Consider the following 19,655-nt stretch of genomic DNA (forward strand, 5'->3'; position numbering starts at 1 on the left):
GTCCCCTCACTGCCCCGCCTGGTCCCCTCACTGCCCCGCCTGGGCCTCTGACTGCCCCGCCTGGTCCCCTCACTGCCCCGCCTGGTCCCCTCACTGCCCCGCCTGGTCCCCTCACTGCCCCGCCTGGTCCCCTCACTGCCCCGCCTGGGCCTCTGACTGCCCCGCCTGGTCCCCTGACTGTCCCGCCTGGTCCTCTGACTGCCCCGCCTGGTCCCCTCACTGCCCCGCCTGGTCCCCTGACTGCCCCGCCTGGTCCTCTGACTGCCCCGCCTGGTCCCCTGACTGTCCCGCCTGGTCCTCTGACTGCCCCGCCTGGTCCTCTGACTGCCCCGCCTGGTCCCCTGACTGCCCCGCCTGGTCCCCTGACTGTCCCGCCTGGTCCCCTGACTGCCCCGCCTGGTCCTCTGACTGCCCCGCCTGGTCCCCTCACTGCCCCGCCTGGTCCCCGGTGGTGCCTGCACATCTGCCTGCTGAGCTCCACAATCATCAGAACCAGCGTTCCTGACCCGGGAAAGTCCGAAACGGCTCCGCTGGAGCGACTCAACCTTGATTTCCCAGGTTCTTGAGATGTACGAGCAGGTTTTCCATCTTGTAGGTCTAATAATAACGGGCTCAACACAACCGGGTTTATTTATCCTTGATGCTGGTTCTGGAGATGCTGATCAGAACCATGGCCCACTGGGCCCAGCTCAGACCTCTACCTCAAGTCCAGTACTGGTCCAGTAATTATCATCTATGGAGACACCTCCTGGGAACCCTGGTGCAGGGCTGGTTCAGGCAGCTGTGGTAGGAAACACCTGGGAAGGTCACCTGGAGGGAGGGGGGGGGGGGTGAGTGTGTGTGTGTGGGGGGGGGGGGGCTGCTGTAGTGGACCGGAACATCTGCACCTCAAAGTGAGACACACTTCAAAGGTGGTGGAGGAGGACTGAGCTACTGGACCGGTCACAACATCCCAGAGGTTTCACCGGAGCTACGGAACATCTGGGGTCCCCTCGCATCCCGGGGGGGGGGGGGGGGGGGGGTAGGCATCGGGGGACCGAGGACCATCAGGGGACCGGGGACCATCGGGACCATCAGACATTGAGCCATCAGCAGCCCTGAGTGACACCAGTTGGAGCCACATTCAGACTGGCCTCCTCCTGTTCGCGCACACACGCACGCACACGTACACACACGTACACATCCATGCAGATATCTACTGGACTTTCTTGGCCGGTTATTTAGATGTTTCATGTTATTTTCTGTGCTCTCACCCGGAGGCTCTTATTTTGAAACGGACCTTCCGGGAGTGTTTTCCGGGGACTCGGTTCGGTCCATGGCTGCGGGTCCGAGCGGCGTTGTGGAAAGAGTTCTGCTCCTGAACAGGGTCGCTTAAGCTGAAGACAGTCAAACATCGCGGCTGAAGACGAGGTCTTGTTAACTTAGTTAGTTCTCAGTCTTCGTTACGGAATCGTCCATGTTAGCTTAGCTTATGCTAGCTAGCGGGATTCGGCTGCGTCGCGTTAAAACGAAACGTTTTACGGGTTATTTCGCTAACGTGTTGTGTTGGACAAAGTTAAAGGTGTGTGTTCTGTGTTGTAGATGTTTACACTTGTTAAAACGGGTCAAACCAGCGACTGGGAGATTAGCTAGATGAAAAGCTTTAGCCTGCTGCTCTCTGTTGCTAGGCAACGGGACTCGGAAGGTAAAGCCGATAATAACATTAGCGCTGCCAAAGTTTGACTTTTCATCGGGACAAATGTGCGTCTGTCCTCGCCAGGATGTTGGTGCCGATCTTCACCCTGAAACTGAACCATAAGATCAACCCTCGCATGGTGGCGGTGGGGACATTCGATGGCGTCCACCCGTGTCTCACGGCGGCCACGCAGGCCGGCAAGGTGCGAGGACTCGTCCGTCACTGGTGTCCCTCCCTTCAGGACATGCTGGAGACACGTCTCCTGGGGCGGGACACAGGACCGTCTCCTTTAGAACCACGAACCTGCTCTCTTAGGACAGAAACAACTTCCTGTCCAGTGAAATGAGTCTCTAGTTTGTGTCCTGTGATAAAGTGTCCTGACGTCCTTCCTGATAAAGTGTCCCGACGTCCTTCCTGATAAAGTGTCCCGACGTCCTTCCTGATAAAGTGTCCCGACGTCCTTCCTGATAAAGTGTCCCGACGTCCTTCCTGATAAAGTGTCCCGACGTCCTTCCTGATAAAGTGTCCCGACGTCCTTCCTGATAAAGTGTCCCGACGTCCTTCCTGATAAAGTGTCCCGACGTCCTTCCTGATAAAGTGTCCCGACGTCCTTCCTGATAACGTGTCCTGACGTCCTTCCTGTCTCTGCCGGGAAGGTCTTCATCCATAACCCTCATGTGCGTGGCCAGAGAGCTGCGGCCCACCGGCTGAGCCACAGCAGCCAGGACTCGGACGTGTGTCTCCTGAACATCAACCAGAGCGTCACCTGTCTGACGGCGGGACAGCTGGGACCCAGCACGGTGGGGGACACCCTGGTGGTGGGCTCCCAGACCAACCTGCTGGCCTACGATGTCCATGACAACGCTGACGTCTTCTACAAAGAGGTGGGTGGACTTCAGGTGCTGCTCGGGCTCTGCTCCTGGATCAGGGAGTGAGAAGGTTCTGCTGTCAGGGGAGCGACCAAAAGCTAACAATGAGCCGCACAGCGGCCCCTCGGGGGCCACAGGCCCCATGCCCGGGCCCCCAAAGGTTGGGACTAAGACTCGGGGTTTCAGGCTCGTTCCAGTTTAGGGGTCTTTCTGCTCCAGTTTAGGGGCCGTTCTGCTCCAGTTTAGGGGTCTTAATGCTCCAGTTTAGGGGCCGTTCTGCTCCAGTTTAGGGGCCGTTCTGCTCCAGTTTAGGGGTCTTAATGCTCCAGTTTAGGGGCCGTTCTGCTCCAGTTTAGGGGCCGTTCTGCTCCAGTTTAGGGGCCGTTCTGCTCCAGTTTAGGGGTCTTAATGCTCCAGTTTAGGGGCCGTTCTGCTCCAGTTTAGGGGCCGTTCTGCTCCAGTTTAGGGGTCTTAATGCTCCAGTTTAGGGGCCGTTCTGCTCCAGTTTAGGGGTCTTCATGCTCCAGTTTAGGGGTCTTAAAGCTCCAGTTTAGGGGCCGTTCTGCTCCAGTTTAGGGGCCGTTCTGCTCCAGTTTAGGGGTCTTCATGCTCCAGTTTAGGGGCCGTTCTGCTCCAGTTTAGGGGTCTTAAAGCTCCAGTTTAGGGGTCTTAAAGCTCCAGTTTAGGGGTCATTTGCCAGCTTTCAGCACCTGCCTCCACCTGGAAGCTGCCAGGACCAGAGTCCTTTTACTCCTCTGGGAAAAAGCTAAAACATCTTGTAGATCTTGATGCTCTTCAGACGGACAGGGACAGAGACAGGCCTACGTATACGCCGTTCTCCTGACTGTGTCCTGCGTGAACACACCTGTGTGTTTGCAGGTGGCGGACGGAGCGAATGCTGTCGTCCTGGGGACACTCGGGGACATTCCGGCTCCTCTGGCCATCATTGGAGGGAACTGCGCCCTGCAGGGCTTCGACTATGAGGGCAACGACCACCTGTGGACCGTAAGAACGTCCCTCTGCCTCTCTGACCTTCTGGTTGCGTCTGTACACAGGTAACTGTCCTTTCTTCTCAGGTAACCGGGGACAATGTCAGATCTCTGGTCCTCTGTGACTTCACAGGTGATGGAAAGAACGAGGTAATGAGTAAAGATTTAACCTGAACTCCAATATTCTGTAGGCTCCTCACAGTCTCTAATAATCCTGAAAATGAGCCGACAGCAGCAGACGGTCCCAGTAGGGTCTACTGGGATCATCTGAGATGATCTGAGATGATCCCAGTAGGGTCCAGTAGGGTCTACTGGGATCATCTGAGATGATCTGAGATGATCCCAGTAGGGTCCAGTAGGGTCTACTGGGATCATCTGAGATGATCTGAGATGATCCCAGTAGGGTCCAGTAGGGTCTACTGGGATCATCTCAGATGATCCCAGTAGGGTCCAGTAGGGTCTACTGGGACCGTCTGAGATGATCTGAGATGATCCCAGTAGACCCTACTGGGACTATCTGAGATGATCCCAGTAGACCCTCCTAGACCCTACTGGGATCATCTGAGATGATCTGAGATGATCCCAGTAGGGTCCAGTAGGGTCTACTGGGATCATCTGAGATGATCTGAGATGATCCCAGTAGGGTCCAGTAGAGTCTACTGGGATCATCTCAGATCATCTCAGATAGTCCCAGTAGGGTCTACTGGGATCATCTCAGACGGTCCCAGTAGGGTCCAGTAGGGTCTACTGGGATCATCTCAGATAGTCCCAGTAGGGTCTACTGGGATCATCTCAGATAGTCCCAGTAGGGTCCAGTAGGGTCTACTGGGATCATCTCAGATCATCTCAGACGGTCCCAGTAGACCGTCTGGATGTCCTGGTCATGGGACCTGGGTCAAGGGTCTGCCAGTTGACTCTCAGCAGGAGGCTTCATCAGTTCTAGCTGACTGTTGGGGAGTTCCAGATGCTCTTCATGAAGACATTTGGAGCTTCAGTCACCTGGTTGTTGGTTGCCCCCCCCCCCCCCCCCCCCCCACAGCTGCTGGTCGGATCGGAGGACTTTGACATCCGAGTTTTTAAGGAAGACGAACTTGTGTCAGAGATGACTGAAAATGAGGTAGATGTTCAGCCACCATCGCCGCCCTTTGCTAACTTGCTAAGCTAACGTGACCATCACCTGGTGTCGTGTGGTTCTCCTCCAGACCATCACGTCCCTCTGCCACATGCACGGCAGCAGGTTCGGCTACGCCTTGGCCAACGGCACCGTGGGAGTTTATGACCGAAGCTCTCGCTACTGGAGAATCAAGGTGCCGTTGATTTAGCTCCTCGTGTGGTCTCTGGAACTGTTGGCGTGGGTCTTTGGACCGGCGGCACCGCAGAAGCTGACCCGTTCCTTCAGAAGCTGACCCGTTCCTTCAGAAGCTGACCCGTTCCTTCAGAAGCTGACCCGTTCCTTCTCACCTCTGCAGTCCAAGAACCACGCCATGAGCATCCACGCCTTCGACCTGAACGCCGATGGAGTGGTGGAGCTCATCACCGGCTGGTCCAACGGGAAGGTGAGACCCACCTCGCGCTCCGGGCGCTCCGGGCGCTCCGGGCCCGCCTCTGACATCGGTCCCCTTCCTGCTAGATCGACGCTCGCAGCGACCGCACGGGCGAAGTCATCTTCAAAGACAACCTGCTGTCCTCTGTGGCTGGCGTGGTGGAGGGCGACTACCGGCTGGACGGCCAGCAGCAGCTCATCTGCACCTCCGTGGATGGAGAAGGTACCGTGGTGGGGTGGGCTCCTGGACCCTACTGCCACCCAGCTAACCCTAGCCCGGGCCGAAACCCAGTTCCAACTTCAAACCGGGTCTCATCCTTCAAACGGTCCTTTGATCTTGGCTGGGTTCCTGCCTGCAGGCATGAGGAGCTGGAAGCTTTGACTGCAGCACTGTGGTGTCGCTCAGGTGTGCCCACCTTGTCTGTTGTAGTCCGGGGTTACCTCCCAGCCAGCAAGGACCTCAGAGGGAACCTGATGGACTCCACGGCTGAGCAGGACCTCATCAGGGACCTGAGCCAGCGCAAACGCAGCCTGTTGATGGAGCTCCGCAACTATGAAGACAACAGCAAGGTAACGGCAGACAGACAGGTAGGCAGACAGGCAGGCAGACAGACAGGTAGGCAGGCAGAGAGACAGGTAGGCAGACAGGCAGACAGACAGGTAGGCAGGCAGAGAGACAGGTAGGCAGGCAGACAGGCAGGCAGACAGACAGGTAGGCAGACAGGCAGACAGACAGGTAGGCAGGCAGGCAGACAGGTAGGCAGACAGACAGGTAGGCAGGCAGGCAGGCAGGCAGGCAGGCAGGCAGGCAGGCAGGCAGAGAGACAGGTAGGCAGGCAGGCAGACAGGCAGACAGGTAGGCAGGCAGGCAGGCAGAGAGACAGGTAGGCAGGCAGGCAGGCAGGCAGAGAGACAGGTAGGCAGGCAGAGAGACAGGTAGGCAGAGAGACAGGTAGGCAGGCAGAGAGACAGGTAGGCAGGCAGAGAGACAGGTAGGCAGGCAGAGAGACAGGTAGGCAGAGAGGAAGAGAGGAAGATGCTGGCTGTAACTCCTGAGGAGCTGTGATGTTCTCCATGTCATTGACCAAAGCTCAGCGTTCACCAACCAGTGCCTCTCTTGTCCCACTCTTGTCCCTCTCTTGTCCCACTATTGTCCCTCTCTTGTCCCTCTCTTGTCCCTCTCTTGTCCCACTCTTGTCCCTCTATTGTCCCTCTATTGTCTCCCTCTATTGTCCCACTCTTGTCCCTCTCTTGTCCCTCTCTTGTCCCACTCTTGTCCCTCTCTTGTCCCTCTCTTATCCCACTCTTGTCCCACTCTTGTCCCACTCTTGTCCCTCTCTTGTCCCTCTCTTGTCCCACTATTGTCCCACTCTTGTCCCTCTATTGTCCCTCTCTTGTCCCTCTCTTGTCCCACTATTGTCCCACTCTTGTCCCTCTCTTGTCCCACTATTGTCCCTCTCTTGTCCCACTCTTGTCCCTCTCTTGTCCCTCTCTTATCCCACTCTTGTCCCACTCTTGTCCCTCTCTTGTCCCTCTCTTGTCCCACTATTGTCCCACTCTTGTCCCTCTCTTGTCCCTCTCTTGTCCCTCTCTTGTCCCACTCTTGTCCCTCTATTGTCCCTCTATTGTCCCTCTCTTGTCCCACTCTTGTCCCTCTATTGTCCCTCTATTGTCCCACTATTGTCCCTCTCTTGTCCCACTCTTGTCCCACTCTTGTCCCTCTCTTGTCCCTCTCTTGTCCCACTCTTGTCCCTCTCTTGTCCCTCTCTTGTCCCACTATTGTCCCACTCTTGTCCCACTCTTGTCCCTCTCTTGTCCCTCTCTTGTCCCCCGTCTCTCTTCCAGTGTGTGTCGGACTCAGACGGGATGGGCTTCATACCAGCCAACACTCAGCTGCAGACGGCTCTGGCAGTGAGACCTGCCACCCTGGTCCAGAAGGCCCACGTGGAGCTCAGCATCTCAACACCCAACGGTAGCAACCCTGTTCTGGGGTTGAGGGTGACGGCGTGCTAACGCTCAGGCGTGCTAACGCTCAGGCGTGCTTAGGCGTGCTAACGCTCAGGCGTGCTAACGCTCAGGCATGCTAACGCTCAGGCGTGCTAACGCTAAGGTGTGCTAACGCTCAGGCATGCTAACGCTAAAGCGTGCTAACCCTGACCCTCCTCCTGCAGAGACAATTATCCGTGCGGTGCTCATCTTCGCTGAGGGGATCTTTGAGGGGGAGAGTCATGTTGTCCACCCAAGTGCCCAGAACCTCTCAGGCTGTGTCAAAGTCCCCATCATCCCTCCCAAAGACATCCCAGTAGACCTTCACATCAAAGCTTTTGTTGGAGGGAAATCCAGGTAGGACAACTGCTGCTCAGCAAGTTCTCTCAGCAGGCTTCCTGAGGTGGTCAGCAGGCTCCCTGAGGTGGTCCGCAGGCTCCCTGAGGTGGTCCGCAGGCTCCCTGAGGTGGTCAGCAGGCTCCCTGAGGTGGTCAGCAGGCTCCCTGAGGTGGTCCGCAGGCTCCCTGAGGTGGTCCGCAGGCTCCCTGAGGTGGTCAGCAGGCTCCCTCAGGTGGTCAGCAGGCTCCCTCAGGTGGTCAGCAGGCTCCCTCAGGTGGTCAGCAGGCTCCCTCAGGTGGTCCGCAGGCTCCCTCAGGTGGTCCGCAGGCTCCCTCAGGTGGTCAGCAGGCTCCCTCAGGTGGTCAGCAGGCTCTCCTCAGGTGGTCAGCAGGCTCCCTGAGGTGGTCCGCAGGCTCTCCTCAGGTGGTCAGCAGGCTCCCTGAGGTGGTCAGCAGGCTCCCTGAGGTGGTCCGCAGGCTCCCTGAGGTGGTCCGCAGGCTTCCTCAGGTGGTCAGCAGGCTCTCCTCAGGTGGTCCGCAGGCTTCCTCAGGTGGTCCGCAGGCTTCCTCAGGTGGTCAGCAGGCTCCCTGAGGTGGTCAGCAGGCTTCCTCAGGTGGTCAGCAGGCTCCCTCAGGTGGTCAGCAGGCTCCCTGAGGTGGTCCGCAGGCTCCCTCAGGTGGTCCGCAGGCTTCCTCAGGTGGTCAGCAGGCTCCCTCAGGTGGTCAGCAGGCTCCCTCAGGTGGTCAGCAGGCTCCCTCAGGTGGTCAGCAGGCTCCCTCAGGTGGTCAGCATGAGTCTGTGTGGGCTCCTCCACCACCAACACAGACACCTCAGGTCCACGGTGGTGGAGCGGCTCAGCTCCGACCCTCCGCCTGACCTTGAAGTGACCTCCTCCTTCTCCATGTTCCTCCCCAGCACGCAGTTCCACGTGTTTGAAATCACTCGTCAGCTTCCTCGTTTCTCCATGTACGACTTCACAGCTGAGGCCACAGCTGCCCCCCCCTCTGGATGGGTGACCTTCAGCATCAACGACCGGCCACAGCGGGTAGCCCCCCCCCCCCCCTCCCCCCAGTGCTGCCCTGCTCGTTGGTCACGCGTGTCTGTCTGCAGGTGGTCATGTGGTTAAATCAGAACTTCCTGCTGCCAGAGGGAGTCGACAGCACCGAGGTGACCTTCAGTTCCCTCAGAGGTCGAGGACTTCTGTCCATCAGCATGGCCAGCAGTGGACAGGTAAACCTGTGTGTGTGTGTGTGTGTGTGTGTGTGTGAGGGTGTGTGTGTGTGAGGGTGTGTGTGTGTGGGAGGTCCCAGCATGAGGACAGGGGTCATGATCTGCTGTGGCCCTCAGGTCACCCTGAGGACCGATGACATTGACCTGGCAGGAGACCTGGTCCAGTCTCTGGCCTCCTTCCTGGCCGTAGATGACCTGTCGGCAGAAGCAGATTTCCCAGGATACTTTGAGGAGCTCCGCACGACACTGGTGGAGGTGAAGGGGGACTTCCTGCTCAGCTTACTGGCCTTCTTCTCCTCTTCTGGACCATGTTGGTCCTTTCAGGGGCTTTTGTTGCCTTTCTGAAGTGTTGAAACTCCAAATTCTAACCCCAACCAGGTGGATGAGTTCCACTCGGTCCACCAGAGGCACCTCCCCTCCTCCCCTCCCCCACCTCCCCCTCTCCCCCTCCCCACCACCTCCTTCCTCCTCCTCCTCCTCTCCCCCCACTTCCTCCCCTCCACCACCTCCTCCCCCACCACTCACCAGGACCCTCTGTGTGTTCCAGGTGGATGAGTTCCACTCGGTCCACCAGAAGCTGAATGCAGCCATGGCTGACCACTCCAACCACATCAGGAACCTGCTGGTGCAGGCGGAGGACGCTCGCCTCATGGACGACATGTGGGTGAATTGGTGAATAGAGGGTTAGGGGGTTAGGGGTTGGGGGTTGGGGTTAGGGGGTTAGGGGTTAGGGTTAGAGGGTTAGGGGTTAGGGTTAGAGGGTTAGGGGTTAGGGTTAGAGGGTTAGAGGTTAGAGGGTTAGGGTTAGAGGGTTAGGGTTAGAGGGTTAGAGGGTTAGGGTTAGAGGGTTAGGGTTAGGGGTTAGGGTTAGAGGGTTAGAGGTTAGAGGGTTAGGGTTAGAGGGTTAGGGTTAGGGGTTAGGGTTAGAGGTTAGAGGGTTAGGGGTTAGGGTTAGAGGGTTAGGGTTAGGGGTTAGGGTTAGAGGGTTAGAGGGTTAGGGGTTAGGGTTAGGGGTTAGGGGTTAGGGTTAGAGGGTTAGAGGTTAGAGGGTTAGGGGTTAGGGTTAGAGGGTTAGAGGGTTAGGGTTAGGGGTTAGGGTTAGGGTTAGAGGTTAGAGGGTTAGGGTTAGGGGTTAGGGTTAGAGGGTTAGGGGTTAGGGTTAGAGGGTTAGAGGTTAGAGGGTTAGGGGTTAGGGGTTAGAGGGTTAGGGTTAGAGGGTTAGAGGTTAGAGGGTTAGGGTTAGAGGGTTAGAGGGTTAGGGTTAGAGGGTTAGAGGGTTAGGGGTTAGGGGGTTAGGGGGTTAGAGGGTTAGAGGGTTAGGGGGTTAGGGGGTTAGGGTTAGAGGGTTAGGGTTAGGGGGTTAGGGGTTAGGGTTAGAGGGTTAGGGGTAGAGGGTTAGAGGGTTAGGGGGTTAGGGTTAGGGGGTTAGGGGTAGAGGGTTAGGGGGTTAGGGTTAGAGGGTTAGGGTTAGAGGGTTAGAGGGTTAGGGTTAGAGGGTTAGGGTTAGAGGGTTAGGGGTTAGGGTTAGAGGGTTAGGGTTAGAGGGTTAGGGGTTAGGGTTAGAGGGTTAGGGTTAGAGGGTTAGAGGGTTAGGGTTAGAGGGTTAGAGGGTTAGAGGTTAGAGGGTTAGAGGTTAGAGGGTTAGAGGGTTAGAGGGTTAGAGGGTTAGGGGGTTAGAGGGTTAGAGGGTTAGGGTTAGAGGTTAGAGGGTTAGGGGTTAGGGTTAGAGGTTAGAGGGTTAGGGGTTAGGGTTAGAGGGTTAGAGGGTTAGGGTTAGAGGTTAGGGGGTTAGAGGTTAGAGGGTTAGGGTTAGAGGGTTAGGGTCTGCTGCCCCCATCTGTTGCAGTTGTTTCTTCCCTAACCCTCTGCAGAAGATCGATGAAGAAGCGCTACAGAGAGCTGTACCATCTCAACAGGGACCTGATCAACGAGTATAAGATCCGCTCAAACAACCACAACGCTCTGCTGGCCTGCCTCAAGGCCGTCAACCAGGCCATCCAGAGAGCTGGTCGCCTGCGAGGTACGTTCCAGCTCGGTTCAGAACCAAGAAGGTCCAACAGTGCTGAAGCTCAGCTTTTAGTGACTCCACAATGGGAGAGCAGGGTTCCATGTTTCACCTTTAACCTTTGGGTAGGAACAGCAGCAGTAACTAACCCCAACCCTAACTAACCCTAACCCTGCTTCATCTCCTCAGTGGGCAAACCCAAGAACCAAGTCATCTCCTGCTGCCGGGACGCCATCAAGAGCAACAACATCAACGCCCTGTTCAGAGTCATGAGAGGCGGCACCGCGTCCTCCTGAAGAGGGGCGGCCGGACGGGCCAGTGTTTAGAATGAAGTAACCTCCCCAGAACACGGCCTGTTTGGTCTCCGTCTCCATGGCGATTGTGAAAGAGGCGGAGACGTGTGAAGGCATCAACCAGTTGTAGTTTATGGTTTGGCTGTGGTTTCTCACTCCTCCTGGCAGCAGCTCCTGCTGACTCACACTGAAATGTTCCCGGCAGCCTTCCTGGAAACCTGGAATCGCTCCAAACACAGAGATGTGCGTTGCATCGGGACCATCTGGAGGAGTCAGGACTTAGGGTTAGGTTAGGTTAGGACCCTAACCCTAACCCTCTAACCCTAACCCTCTAACCCTCTAACCCTCTAACCCTAACCCTCTTATCCTAACCCTAACCCTCTAACCCTAACCCTCTTATCCTAACCCTCTAACCCTAACCCTCTTATCCTAACCCTAACCCTAACCCTCTTATCCTAACCCTCTAACCCTAACCCTCTAACCCTAACCCTCTAACCCCCTAACCCTCTTATCCTAACCCTAACCCTCTAACCCTAACCCTCTTATCCTAACCCTCTAACCCTAACCCTCTTATCCTAACCCTAACCCTAACCCTCTTATCCTAACCCTCTAACCCTAACCCTCTAACCCTCTAACCCTAACCCTCTAACCCTAACCCCCTAACCCTCTAACCCTAACCCTCTAACCCTAACCCTCTAACCCTAACCCTCTAACCCTAACCCCCTAACCCTCTAACCCTAACCCTCTAACCCTAACCCTCTAACCCTAACCCTCTTATCCTAACCCTAACCCTCTAACCCTAACCCTCTTATCCTAACCCTAACCCTCTAACCCTAACCCCCTAACCCTCTAACCCTAACCCTCTTATCCTAACCCTCTAACCCTAACCCCCTAACCCTCTAACCCTAACCCCCTAACCCTCTAACCCTAACCCTCTTATCCTAACCCTAACCCCCTAACCCTCTAACCCTAACCCTCTTATCCTAACCCTCTAACCCTAACCCCCTAACCCTCTAACCCTAACCCCCCTAACCCTCTAACCCTAACCCTCTTATCCTAACCCTCTAACCCTAACCCCCTAACCCTCTAACCCTAACCCCCTAACCCTCTAACCCTAACCCTCTAACCCTAACCCCCTAACCCTAACCCTCTACCCCTAACCCCCTAACCCTCTAACCCTAACCCTCTTATCCTAACCCTCTAACCCTAACCCCCTAACCCTCTAACCCTAACCCCCCTAACCCTCTAACCCTAACCCTCTTATCCTAACCCTCTAACCCTAACCCCCTAACCCTCTAATCCTAACCCTAACCCTAACCCTAACCCTCTAACCCTAACCCCCTAACCCTCTAACCCTAACCCCCTAACCCTCTAACCCTAACCCTCTTATCCTAACCCTCTAACCCTAACCCCCCTAACCCTCTAACCCTAACCCCCTAACCCTCTAACCCTAACCCTCTTATCCTAACCCTCTAACCCTAACCCCCTAACCCTCTAATCCTAACCCTAACCCTAACCCTAACCCTCTAACCCTAACCCCCTAACCCCCTAACCCTAACCCTCTAACCCTAACCCTCTAACCCTAACTTCTAACTCCAAGTCCTACTCAGCCTGTAGCTTAGCCTCGTTCTCCAGAGCTGCATTAGCAGTAGCAACAGTCTTTAGCATATTTGCTTGTTGTTGAGTGTTTATTGGTAGTAAACGATCCGCTTGCTTCTCCTTAATCTTCTCCGGGTTCTTCTCATGTTCTTCCTCTTCTTCCACCTTCACATGTGGACGTTCCGTCTTGTGGACTGCTGACGTTGTGATTATCAAAGCTGAACATCTGCTTTGATCGGTCCAGGACTCTTCCTCCTCCTCTTCCTCATTTGCTGTGTTGGCATCTGGCTTCAGGCCACGCCCCTCTCGGGTCACGTGGGGTGCTGCGTTCAGTGGTCCTGGGATATAGTGGTTCCCTCGTCTCTGATGGGCAAACTTCAATAAAACGATGGTTTAGAAACTACACGCATTTCTCATTCTTTTGTGATTTGATAGGAAGTGATGTCATTTATAAAAGAACAACCATTACTGAGCTGTGGCCTGCGTGAAAGACTTTATCATTGGATTCATGCTAATCATTTTTCTTTGTCAAGTTCTTTGTATCTTTCTTTTATCCAACCGACTCTGATCCGCAACCAGCAGGAAATCACGCAGGTGCGATAAAAACCACGTGTTCACGTGCGCGTTTAGTCCTTTAAACGTCATCGTGGTTTTGCGGCTACTTCAGAACCGCTATGATTTCCGACAGGCCTGAAGGCCTCACGGGGAGCCTCGGGCCGCAGAGGTTCGGAATGAGTTCTCCCCAGACCTTCAGATGCAGATGTGCCCCCCCAGATGCAGATGTGCCCCCCCCCCCAGCTGCTGGACACCCTGGCGTGGTCGTGAACACCGCGAACATCGACTGCGGTGAGTTCCATCACGCAACCTCGTGATGGTTTAACTGAGCAGAGACGCGTGAAACTTTTGGACCGACGCATCAGACACTCATGGACACCAGGACAGAGTGTTCCGAGAGGGCTGATGGCTCGGTCCGGTTCCGAGAGGGCTGATGGCTCGGTCCGGTTCCGAGAGGGCTGATGGCTCGGTCCGCTTCCGAGAGGGCTGATGGCTCGGTCCGGTTCCGAGAGGGCTGATGGCTCGGTCCGGGTTAGGCTTTAAAATTGGCTTTAAAGCAGATCGCGCGCACGCACGCACACACACACACACACACTTCAACTAAATGTCAGTAAAGTAACGAGAGCTCAGTTTTCTCTTAACTATCCTCAGGTGGTCAGCAGGTGGTCTGCCTCCCTAACTATCACGACTGAAGTAGCTGAGTAATAAAACCCTTATTACATGTAGTAAAGGGAGAGTCCGCGTGCGTGTTTCATGTCCGCTGTCTCCAGTCATTCAGCGAAGGCTGAGCTTCCAAACGTCCCTGAACACATCACTGCTCATGTCGGGGCGGGTCAGTGAACGCACCATGGCTGACTGCTGGTTACTGACTACTGGTTACTGACTGCTGGTTACTGACTGCTGGTTACTGACTGGTGGTTACTGACTGGTGAGCTGAGGCTCCACAACAGTCACATGTGCAGACAAACATCTGCTTTCATCTGGTTTCCCAGCATCCTCTTCTGCAGAAGGTGAGGAGGGATGAGCACCTGAACATGGTGGACACACAACGCTGCTTCCTGTCTGCATAGAAGCTCGTCCACGTGATGGTGAGTGTCAGAGTCCAGAGAGACAGACAGGCAGGCAGAGAGACAGACAGGCAGGTAAAGGGCAGCAGGAAGTGACGTCATGGCTGTTCCAGGCTCCGCTGCTGCTCAGGAGGCTGCTGGGCCTCAGGAGGCTCCTCCATGTGAAGGCAGACGTGATGGTGACGCTGCTGCTGCTGCTGCTGCTCTGTCTGCTGCTCTACATCCGCCAGGTAACATCTGCTCCCTCCAACATCTGCTCCCTCCAACATCTGCTCCCTCCAACATCTGCTCCCTCCAACATCTGCTCCCTCCAACATCTGCTCCCTCCAACATCTGCTCCCTCCAACATCTGCTCCCTCCAACATCTGCTCCCTCCAACATCTGCTCCCTCCAACATCTGCTCACCTCCAACATCTGCTCACCTCCAACATCTGCTCCCCTCCAACATCTGCTCCCACCAACATCTGCTCACCTCCAACATCTGCTCCCTCCAACATCTGCTCCCTCCAACATCTGCTCCCTCCAACATCTGCTCACCACCAACATCTGCTCACCTCCAACATCTGCTCCCTCCAACATCTGCTCCCTCCAACATCTGCTCACCACCAACATCTGCTCACCTCCAACATCTGCTCCCTCCAACATCTGCTCCCTCCAACATCTGCTCACCTCCAACATCTGCTCACCTCCAACATCTGCTCCCTCCAACATCTGCTCACCTCCAACATCTGCTCCCTCCAACATCTGCTCCCTCCAACATCTGCTCCCTCCAACATCTGCTCCCTCCAACATCTGCTCCCTCCACCCCCCACACACCTGTCGGCCTCCTGCTCAGGTCGCCCTCTCTGGCTGGGACTCACCTGCCTGGAAGATGCAGCTCCACAGCTCCACCAGCTCCAGCAGGACGCTCCTGGGGACCGGAGGGGCCAGAGGAGAGATCCTGGAGGTGTGTGTGTGTGTGTGTGTGTGTGTGTTTCTGTGGGTGTGTGTGTGTTTCTGTGGGTGTGTGTCTGTCTCTCTGCCTGCCTGTCTGTCTCCCTGCCTGTCTCTCTGCCTGTCTCTCTGTCTCTCTGCCTGTCTGTCCACACTATCCACTGATTGGATGGATCATGGCTGGAGGGATGATCAATGCCAGCTGCAGTTAGCATTAGCATTAGCTTTGTGGGAGGCCTACGGGGGCGCAGACCTGGATCTGGGCCCTTCTGCCCCCATAAGGGCGCAGACCTGGATCTGGGCCCTTCTGCCCCCATAAGGGCGCAGACCTGGATCTGGGCCCTTCTGCCCCCATAAGGGCGCAGACCTGGATCTGGGCCCTTCTGTCCCCATAAGGGCGCAGACCTGGATCTGGGCCCTTCTGCCCCCATAAGGGCGCAGACCTGGATCTGGGCCCTTCTGCCCCCATAAGGGCGCAGACCTGGATCTGGGCCCTTCTGTCCCCATAAGGGCGCAGACCTGGATCTGGGCCCTTCTGTCCCCATAAGGGCGCAGACCTGGATCTGGGCCCTTCTGCCCCCATAACGGCGCAGACCTGGATCTGGGCCCTTCTGCCCCCATAACGGCGCAGACCTGGATCTGGGCCCTTCTGCCCCCATAAGGGCGCAGACCTGGATCTGGGCCCTTCTGCCCCCATAAGGGCGCAGACCTGGATCTGGGCCCTTCTGCCCCCATAAGGGCGCAGCAGAACCTGCTTCTCCACACAGCTGGAGGCTCCACTCGGACCTCTGAGGGTGGACGTGTCCCCAGGGTTTGTGTGTGGGCGCCTTTGATGTGGTGTCTTTGATGTCTTTGCTCCTCCCAGCGTCCTGCCAGACCGTCTCTGTCCCAGCTGCCTCCCTGCAAACCTCAGCCAAAGTCCAGCCGCCTCCAGTCCAAGCTGCAGCTGAGATCCAAGAAGAAGAGGAGGAGCGGCGCCACCGTGAGTCCGGCTCCGCCCACGCTGCCCACCTTTGACTTCAAGAGCTACGTGAGAGACAAGGACAACAGAGACTTCAGGCTGATCATTGACCAGCCGGACAAGTGTCCCCTGGACGGCTCTGCTGCCCCCTACATGCTGATCGCCGTCAAGTCTGAGGCGGCAGATTTTGATAAACGCCAGGTAACCTCTGGGACGGGTCTGGCTCTGGGTCTGGGACGGGTCTGGGACGGGTCTGGGACGGGTCTGGGTCTGGCTCTGGGTCTGGGACGGGTCTGGCTCTGGGTCTGGGTCTGGGTCTGGGTCACCTCTCTGACTGGTTTGTCCTCTTAGACCAGCACCTGGAGGAGGAGGCGGAGCAGAACGGAGCCAGTCAGGGTCATCCGTTCTGGGTCAGGGTCATTCGTTCTGGGTCAGGGTCATCCGTTCTGGGTCATCCGTTCTGGGTCAGGGTCATCCGTTCTGGGTCAGGGTCATCCGTTCTGGGTCAGGGTCATCCGTTCTGGGTCATCCGTTCTGGGTCAGGGTCATCCGTTCTGGGTCAGGGTCATCCGTTCTGGGTCAGGGTCATCCGTTCTGGGTCATCCGTTCTGGGTCAGGGTCATCCGTTCTGGGTCATCCGTTCTGGGTCAGGGTCATCCGTTCTGGGTCAGGGTCATTCGTTCTGGGTCAGGGTCATCCGTTCTGGGTCATCCGTTCTGGGTCAGGGTCATCCGTTCTGGGTCATCCGTTCTGGGTCAGGGTCATCCGTTCTGGGTCATCCGTTCTGGGTCAGGGTCATCCGTTCTGGGTCAGGGTCATCCGTTCTGGGTCATCCGTTCTGGGTCAGGGTCATCCGTTCTGGGTCATCCGTTCTGGGTCAGGGTCATCCGTTCTGGGTCAGGGTCATTCGTTCTGGGTCAGGGTCATCCGTTCTGGGTCATCCGTTCTGGGTCAGGGTCATCCGTTCTGGGTCATCCGTTCTGGTTCTGGGTCATCCGTTCTGGTTCTGGGTCATCCGTTCTGGTTCAGGTCTTTCAGGTGTCACACTCACGCCCAGACTGGCTGGAGGGGGGGGGTCAGAACCGTTGGCGATGGGTCGATGGTGCTCAGATGCTGTAGAGCCTCTGGTTCCGTCACGTATCGTAAATGTTGAATGAAGTCTTGACCAGAACCTCTTTGCTGATTATTGGTCAGGTTGTCCGTGGAACGTGGGGCAGGGAAGGAATCTTCAGGGACGGTTTGTCCATTCGGACCATTTTCCTGCTGGGTGCTCCCAAGAACCGGACTGGGTTTCCTCTGTGGGACCAGCTCCTGACCTACGAGAGCCGGACCTTTCAGGACATCCTGCTGTGGGACTTTGACGACACGTTCTTCAACCTGACGCTGAAGGAGACCCACTTCCTGAAGTGGGTCAACAGCAGCTGCCCCGGTGTCAGGTGGGTGTGTGAGCGGGACGCTGGCTCCGGACCCGGTCCTCATGGACCCGGTCCTCATGGACCTCTGTGTCTGTGGTCACGCTGGCTCCGGACCCGGTCCTCATGGACCCGGTCCTCATGGACCTCTGTGTCTGTGGTCACGCTGGCTCCGGACCCGGTCCTCATGGACCCGGTCCTCATGGACCCGGTCCTCATGGACCCGGTCCTCATGGACCTCTGTGTCTGTGCTCCTGCAGGTTCATCTTCAAAGGAGATGCGGACGTCTACGTGAACGTGGAGAACATTCTGGAGATGCTGCAGGGCCAAAAACCCGACCAGGACTTCTTCGTTGGCGACATCATCGTCAACGCCAAACCCATTCGCCGGCGAAGTTCCAAGTATTACGTCCCGGAGTTCATCTACGGCGTGGCGCTGTACCCCAACTACGCCGGCGGGGGCGGGTTCGTCATGTCGGGCTTCACGGCCCGGAGACTCAGCTCGGCCTGCGACCAGGTGCTGCTCGGCTGGAGGTCCGGCTGTGGTCCACGGGCCTTTGACTGACGCCTGTTCTCACCTGCAGGTGGAGCTCTTCCCCATCGATGACGTGTTCCTGGGAATGTGCCTTCAGCTGATCGGCCTCAAACCGTCCCGCCACCAGGGCTTCCGGACCTTTGGAATCCCGCGGCCGTCGGCAGCGCCGCACCTTCAGACCTTTGATCCCTGCTTCTACAGGGATCTCATGGTGGTCCACAGCCTCAGTGTTCCTCAGATCTGGCTCATGTGGAACCTGCTGCACGACCCCAAACTCAGCTGCCACAACAGGACCAGTCCGACCTCTTGGCCCTTCAGGTGGAGGAGAGGACCGGGAGGAGGGGCGGACTATGCTGACAAGGAGGTGTTTGTCACCCATTAGCGGGTCTCAGGTCCAGAGATCTGCAGGGATCTGGTGGTTCTGTTAGTCGGGCCAAAGGAACCAGCTCTTCAGGCTTGGGATGTGGTCCAGCGGTGGACTGGCTGTCCTCCAGCCGCCACATCGTCTCCTGGGGCTTCATTTGGCAGGTCTAAACTGTGAGGGTGGGTCCAAAACGGTTGGGTCCAAAACGGTTCTGGTTTTTCTGTGTCAGTTTGTCTTTCTTTGATGCTCCGCTTGAAATTAAAGAGTCTGGAACTTTGAATGTGTCGCTTCATCCTGTTGGGGCAGATGTTGAGGTAACCTGGTTCTGCCCCCAGCCGTGACCTCCATGACCCCGAGGACGGGTCCATTTCATCTCCTGGGGTCCTGCATGATTAGTTTAGTTCTGATTCTGGTTTCATGTCAGAGCGCAGCAAATGTTCCTTCTGGTACCTGGATCTGGACCGTCTGGGTCCTTCACCTGAGAACCTGTTCCCCTGGTCACCGGAGACCCTGTTTCCCCTGGTCACCTGTTTCCCCTGGTCACCTGTCCCCCTGGTCACCTGTCCCCCTGGTCACCTGTCCCCCTGGTCACCTGTTTCCCCTGGTCACCTGTTTCCCCTGTTCACCTGTTTCCCCTGGTCACCTGTTCCCCCTGGTCACCTGTTTCACCTGTCCCCCTGGTCACCTGTTTCACCTGTTTCCCCTGGTCACTTGTTCCCCTGGTCACCTGTCCCCCTGGTCACCTGTTCCCCCTGGTCACCTGTTCCCCCTGGTCACCTGTTTCACCTGTTTCCCCTGGTCACCTGTTCCCCTGGTCACCTGTTTCACCTGTTCCCCTGGTCACCTGTTTCCCCTGGTCACCTGTTTCACCTGTCCCCCTGGTCACCTGTTCCCCTGGTCACCTGTTTCACCTGTTCCCCTGGTCACCTGTTTCACCTGTCCCCCTGGTCACCTGTTCCCCTGGTCACCTGTTTCACCTGTCCCCCTGGTCACCTGTTTCCCCTGGTCACCTGTTTCACCTGTCCCCCTGGTCACCTGTTCCCCTGGTCACCTGTTTCCCCTGGTCACCTGTCCCCCTGGTCACCTGTTTCCCCTGGTCACCTGTTTCACCTGTCCCCCTGGTCACCTGTTCCCCTGGTCACCTGTTTCCCCTGGTCACCTGTTCCCCTGTTTCCCCTGGTCACCTGTTTCACCTGTCCCCCTGGTCACCTGTTCCCCTGGTCACCTGTTTCACCTGTTCCCCTGGTCACCTGTTTCACCTGTCCCCCTGGTCACCTGTTCCCCTGGTCACCTGTTTCACC

The 19,655-nt window shown here is 56.8% G+C and overlaps 2 protein-coding genes across 4 annotated transcripts; both read left to right on the top strand.

Moving 5' to 3' along the window:
• Positions 1-1,073: 1,073 nt before the first annotated feature.
• On the top strand, positions 1,074-11,306 carry bbs2 (Bardet-Biedl syndrome 2). Of its 3 annotated transcripts, XM_029832091.1 has the most exons (19): positions 1,074-1,410; positions 1,582-1,684; positions 1,760-1,877; positions 2,332-2,559; positions 3,424-3,549; positions 3,621-3,683; positions 4,573-4,650; positions 4,736-4,840; positions 5,003-5,089; positions 5,164-5,299; positions 5,507-5,646; positions 6,922-7,048; positions 7,248-7,419; positions 8,317-8,446; positions 8,512-8,631; positions 8,749-8,886; positions 9,179-9,291; positions 10,503-10,651; positions 10,826-11,306. In XM_029832091.1, exons 3-19 carry the CDS (start codon positions 1,761-1,763, stop codon positions 10,930-10,932), a joined length of 2,136 nt encoding a protein of 711 aa, XP_029687951.1. In that variant the 5' UTR covers positions 1,074-1,410; positions 1,582-1,684; position 1,760; the 3' UTR covers positions 10,933-11,306. The 3 variants fall into 3 exon arrangements, with proteins under 3 accessions (XP_029687951.1, XP_029687950.1, XP_029687952.1); XM_029832090.1 differs by lacking the exon at positions 1,582-1,684 and having other exon boundaries at positions 1,075-1,410; XM_029832092.1 differs by lacking the exons at positions 1,074-1,410; positions 1,582-1,684 and adding an exon at positions 1,539-1,561.
• A 1,934-nt stretch (positions 11,307-13,240) lies between these two features.
• b3gnt9 (UDP-GlcNAc:betaGal beta-1,3-N-acetylglucosaminyltransferase 9) lies at positions 13,241-18,634 on the top strand. Its single transcript, XM_011617320.2, has 8 exons — positions 13,241-13,374; positions 14,076-14,171; positions 14,264-14,380; positions 14,986-15,096; positions 15,949-16,245; positions 17,239-17,480; positions 17,717-17,972; positions 18,040-18,634. Exons 2-8 carry the CDS (start codon positions 14,169-14,171, stop codon positions 18,370-18,372), a joined length of 1,359 nt encoding a protein of 452 aa, XP_011615622.1. The 5' UTR covers positions 13,241-13,374; positions 14,076-14,168; the 3' UTR covers positions 18,373-18,634.
• Positions 18,635-19,655: the final 1,021 nt, after the last annotated feature.

Source organism: Takifugu rubripes, unplaced genomic scaffold, assembly GCF_901000725.2.
Source record: "Takifugu rubripes unplaced genomic scaffold, fTakRub1.2, whole genome shotgun sequence".
Classification (NCBI taxonomy): Eukaryota; Metazoa; Chordata; class Actinopteri; order Tetraodontiformes; family Tetraodontidae; genus Takifugu; species Takifugu rubripes.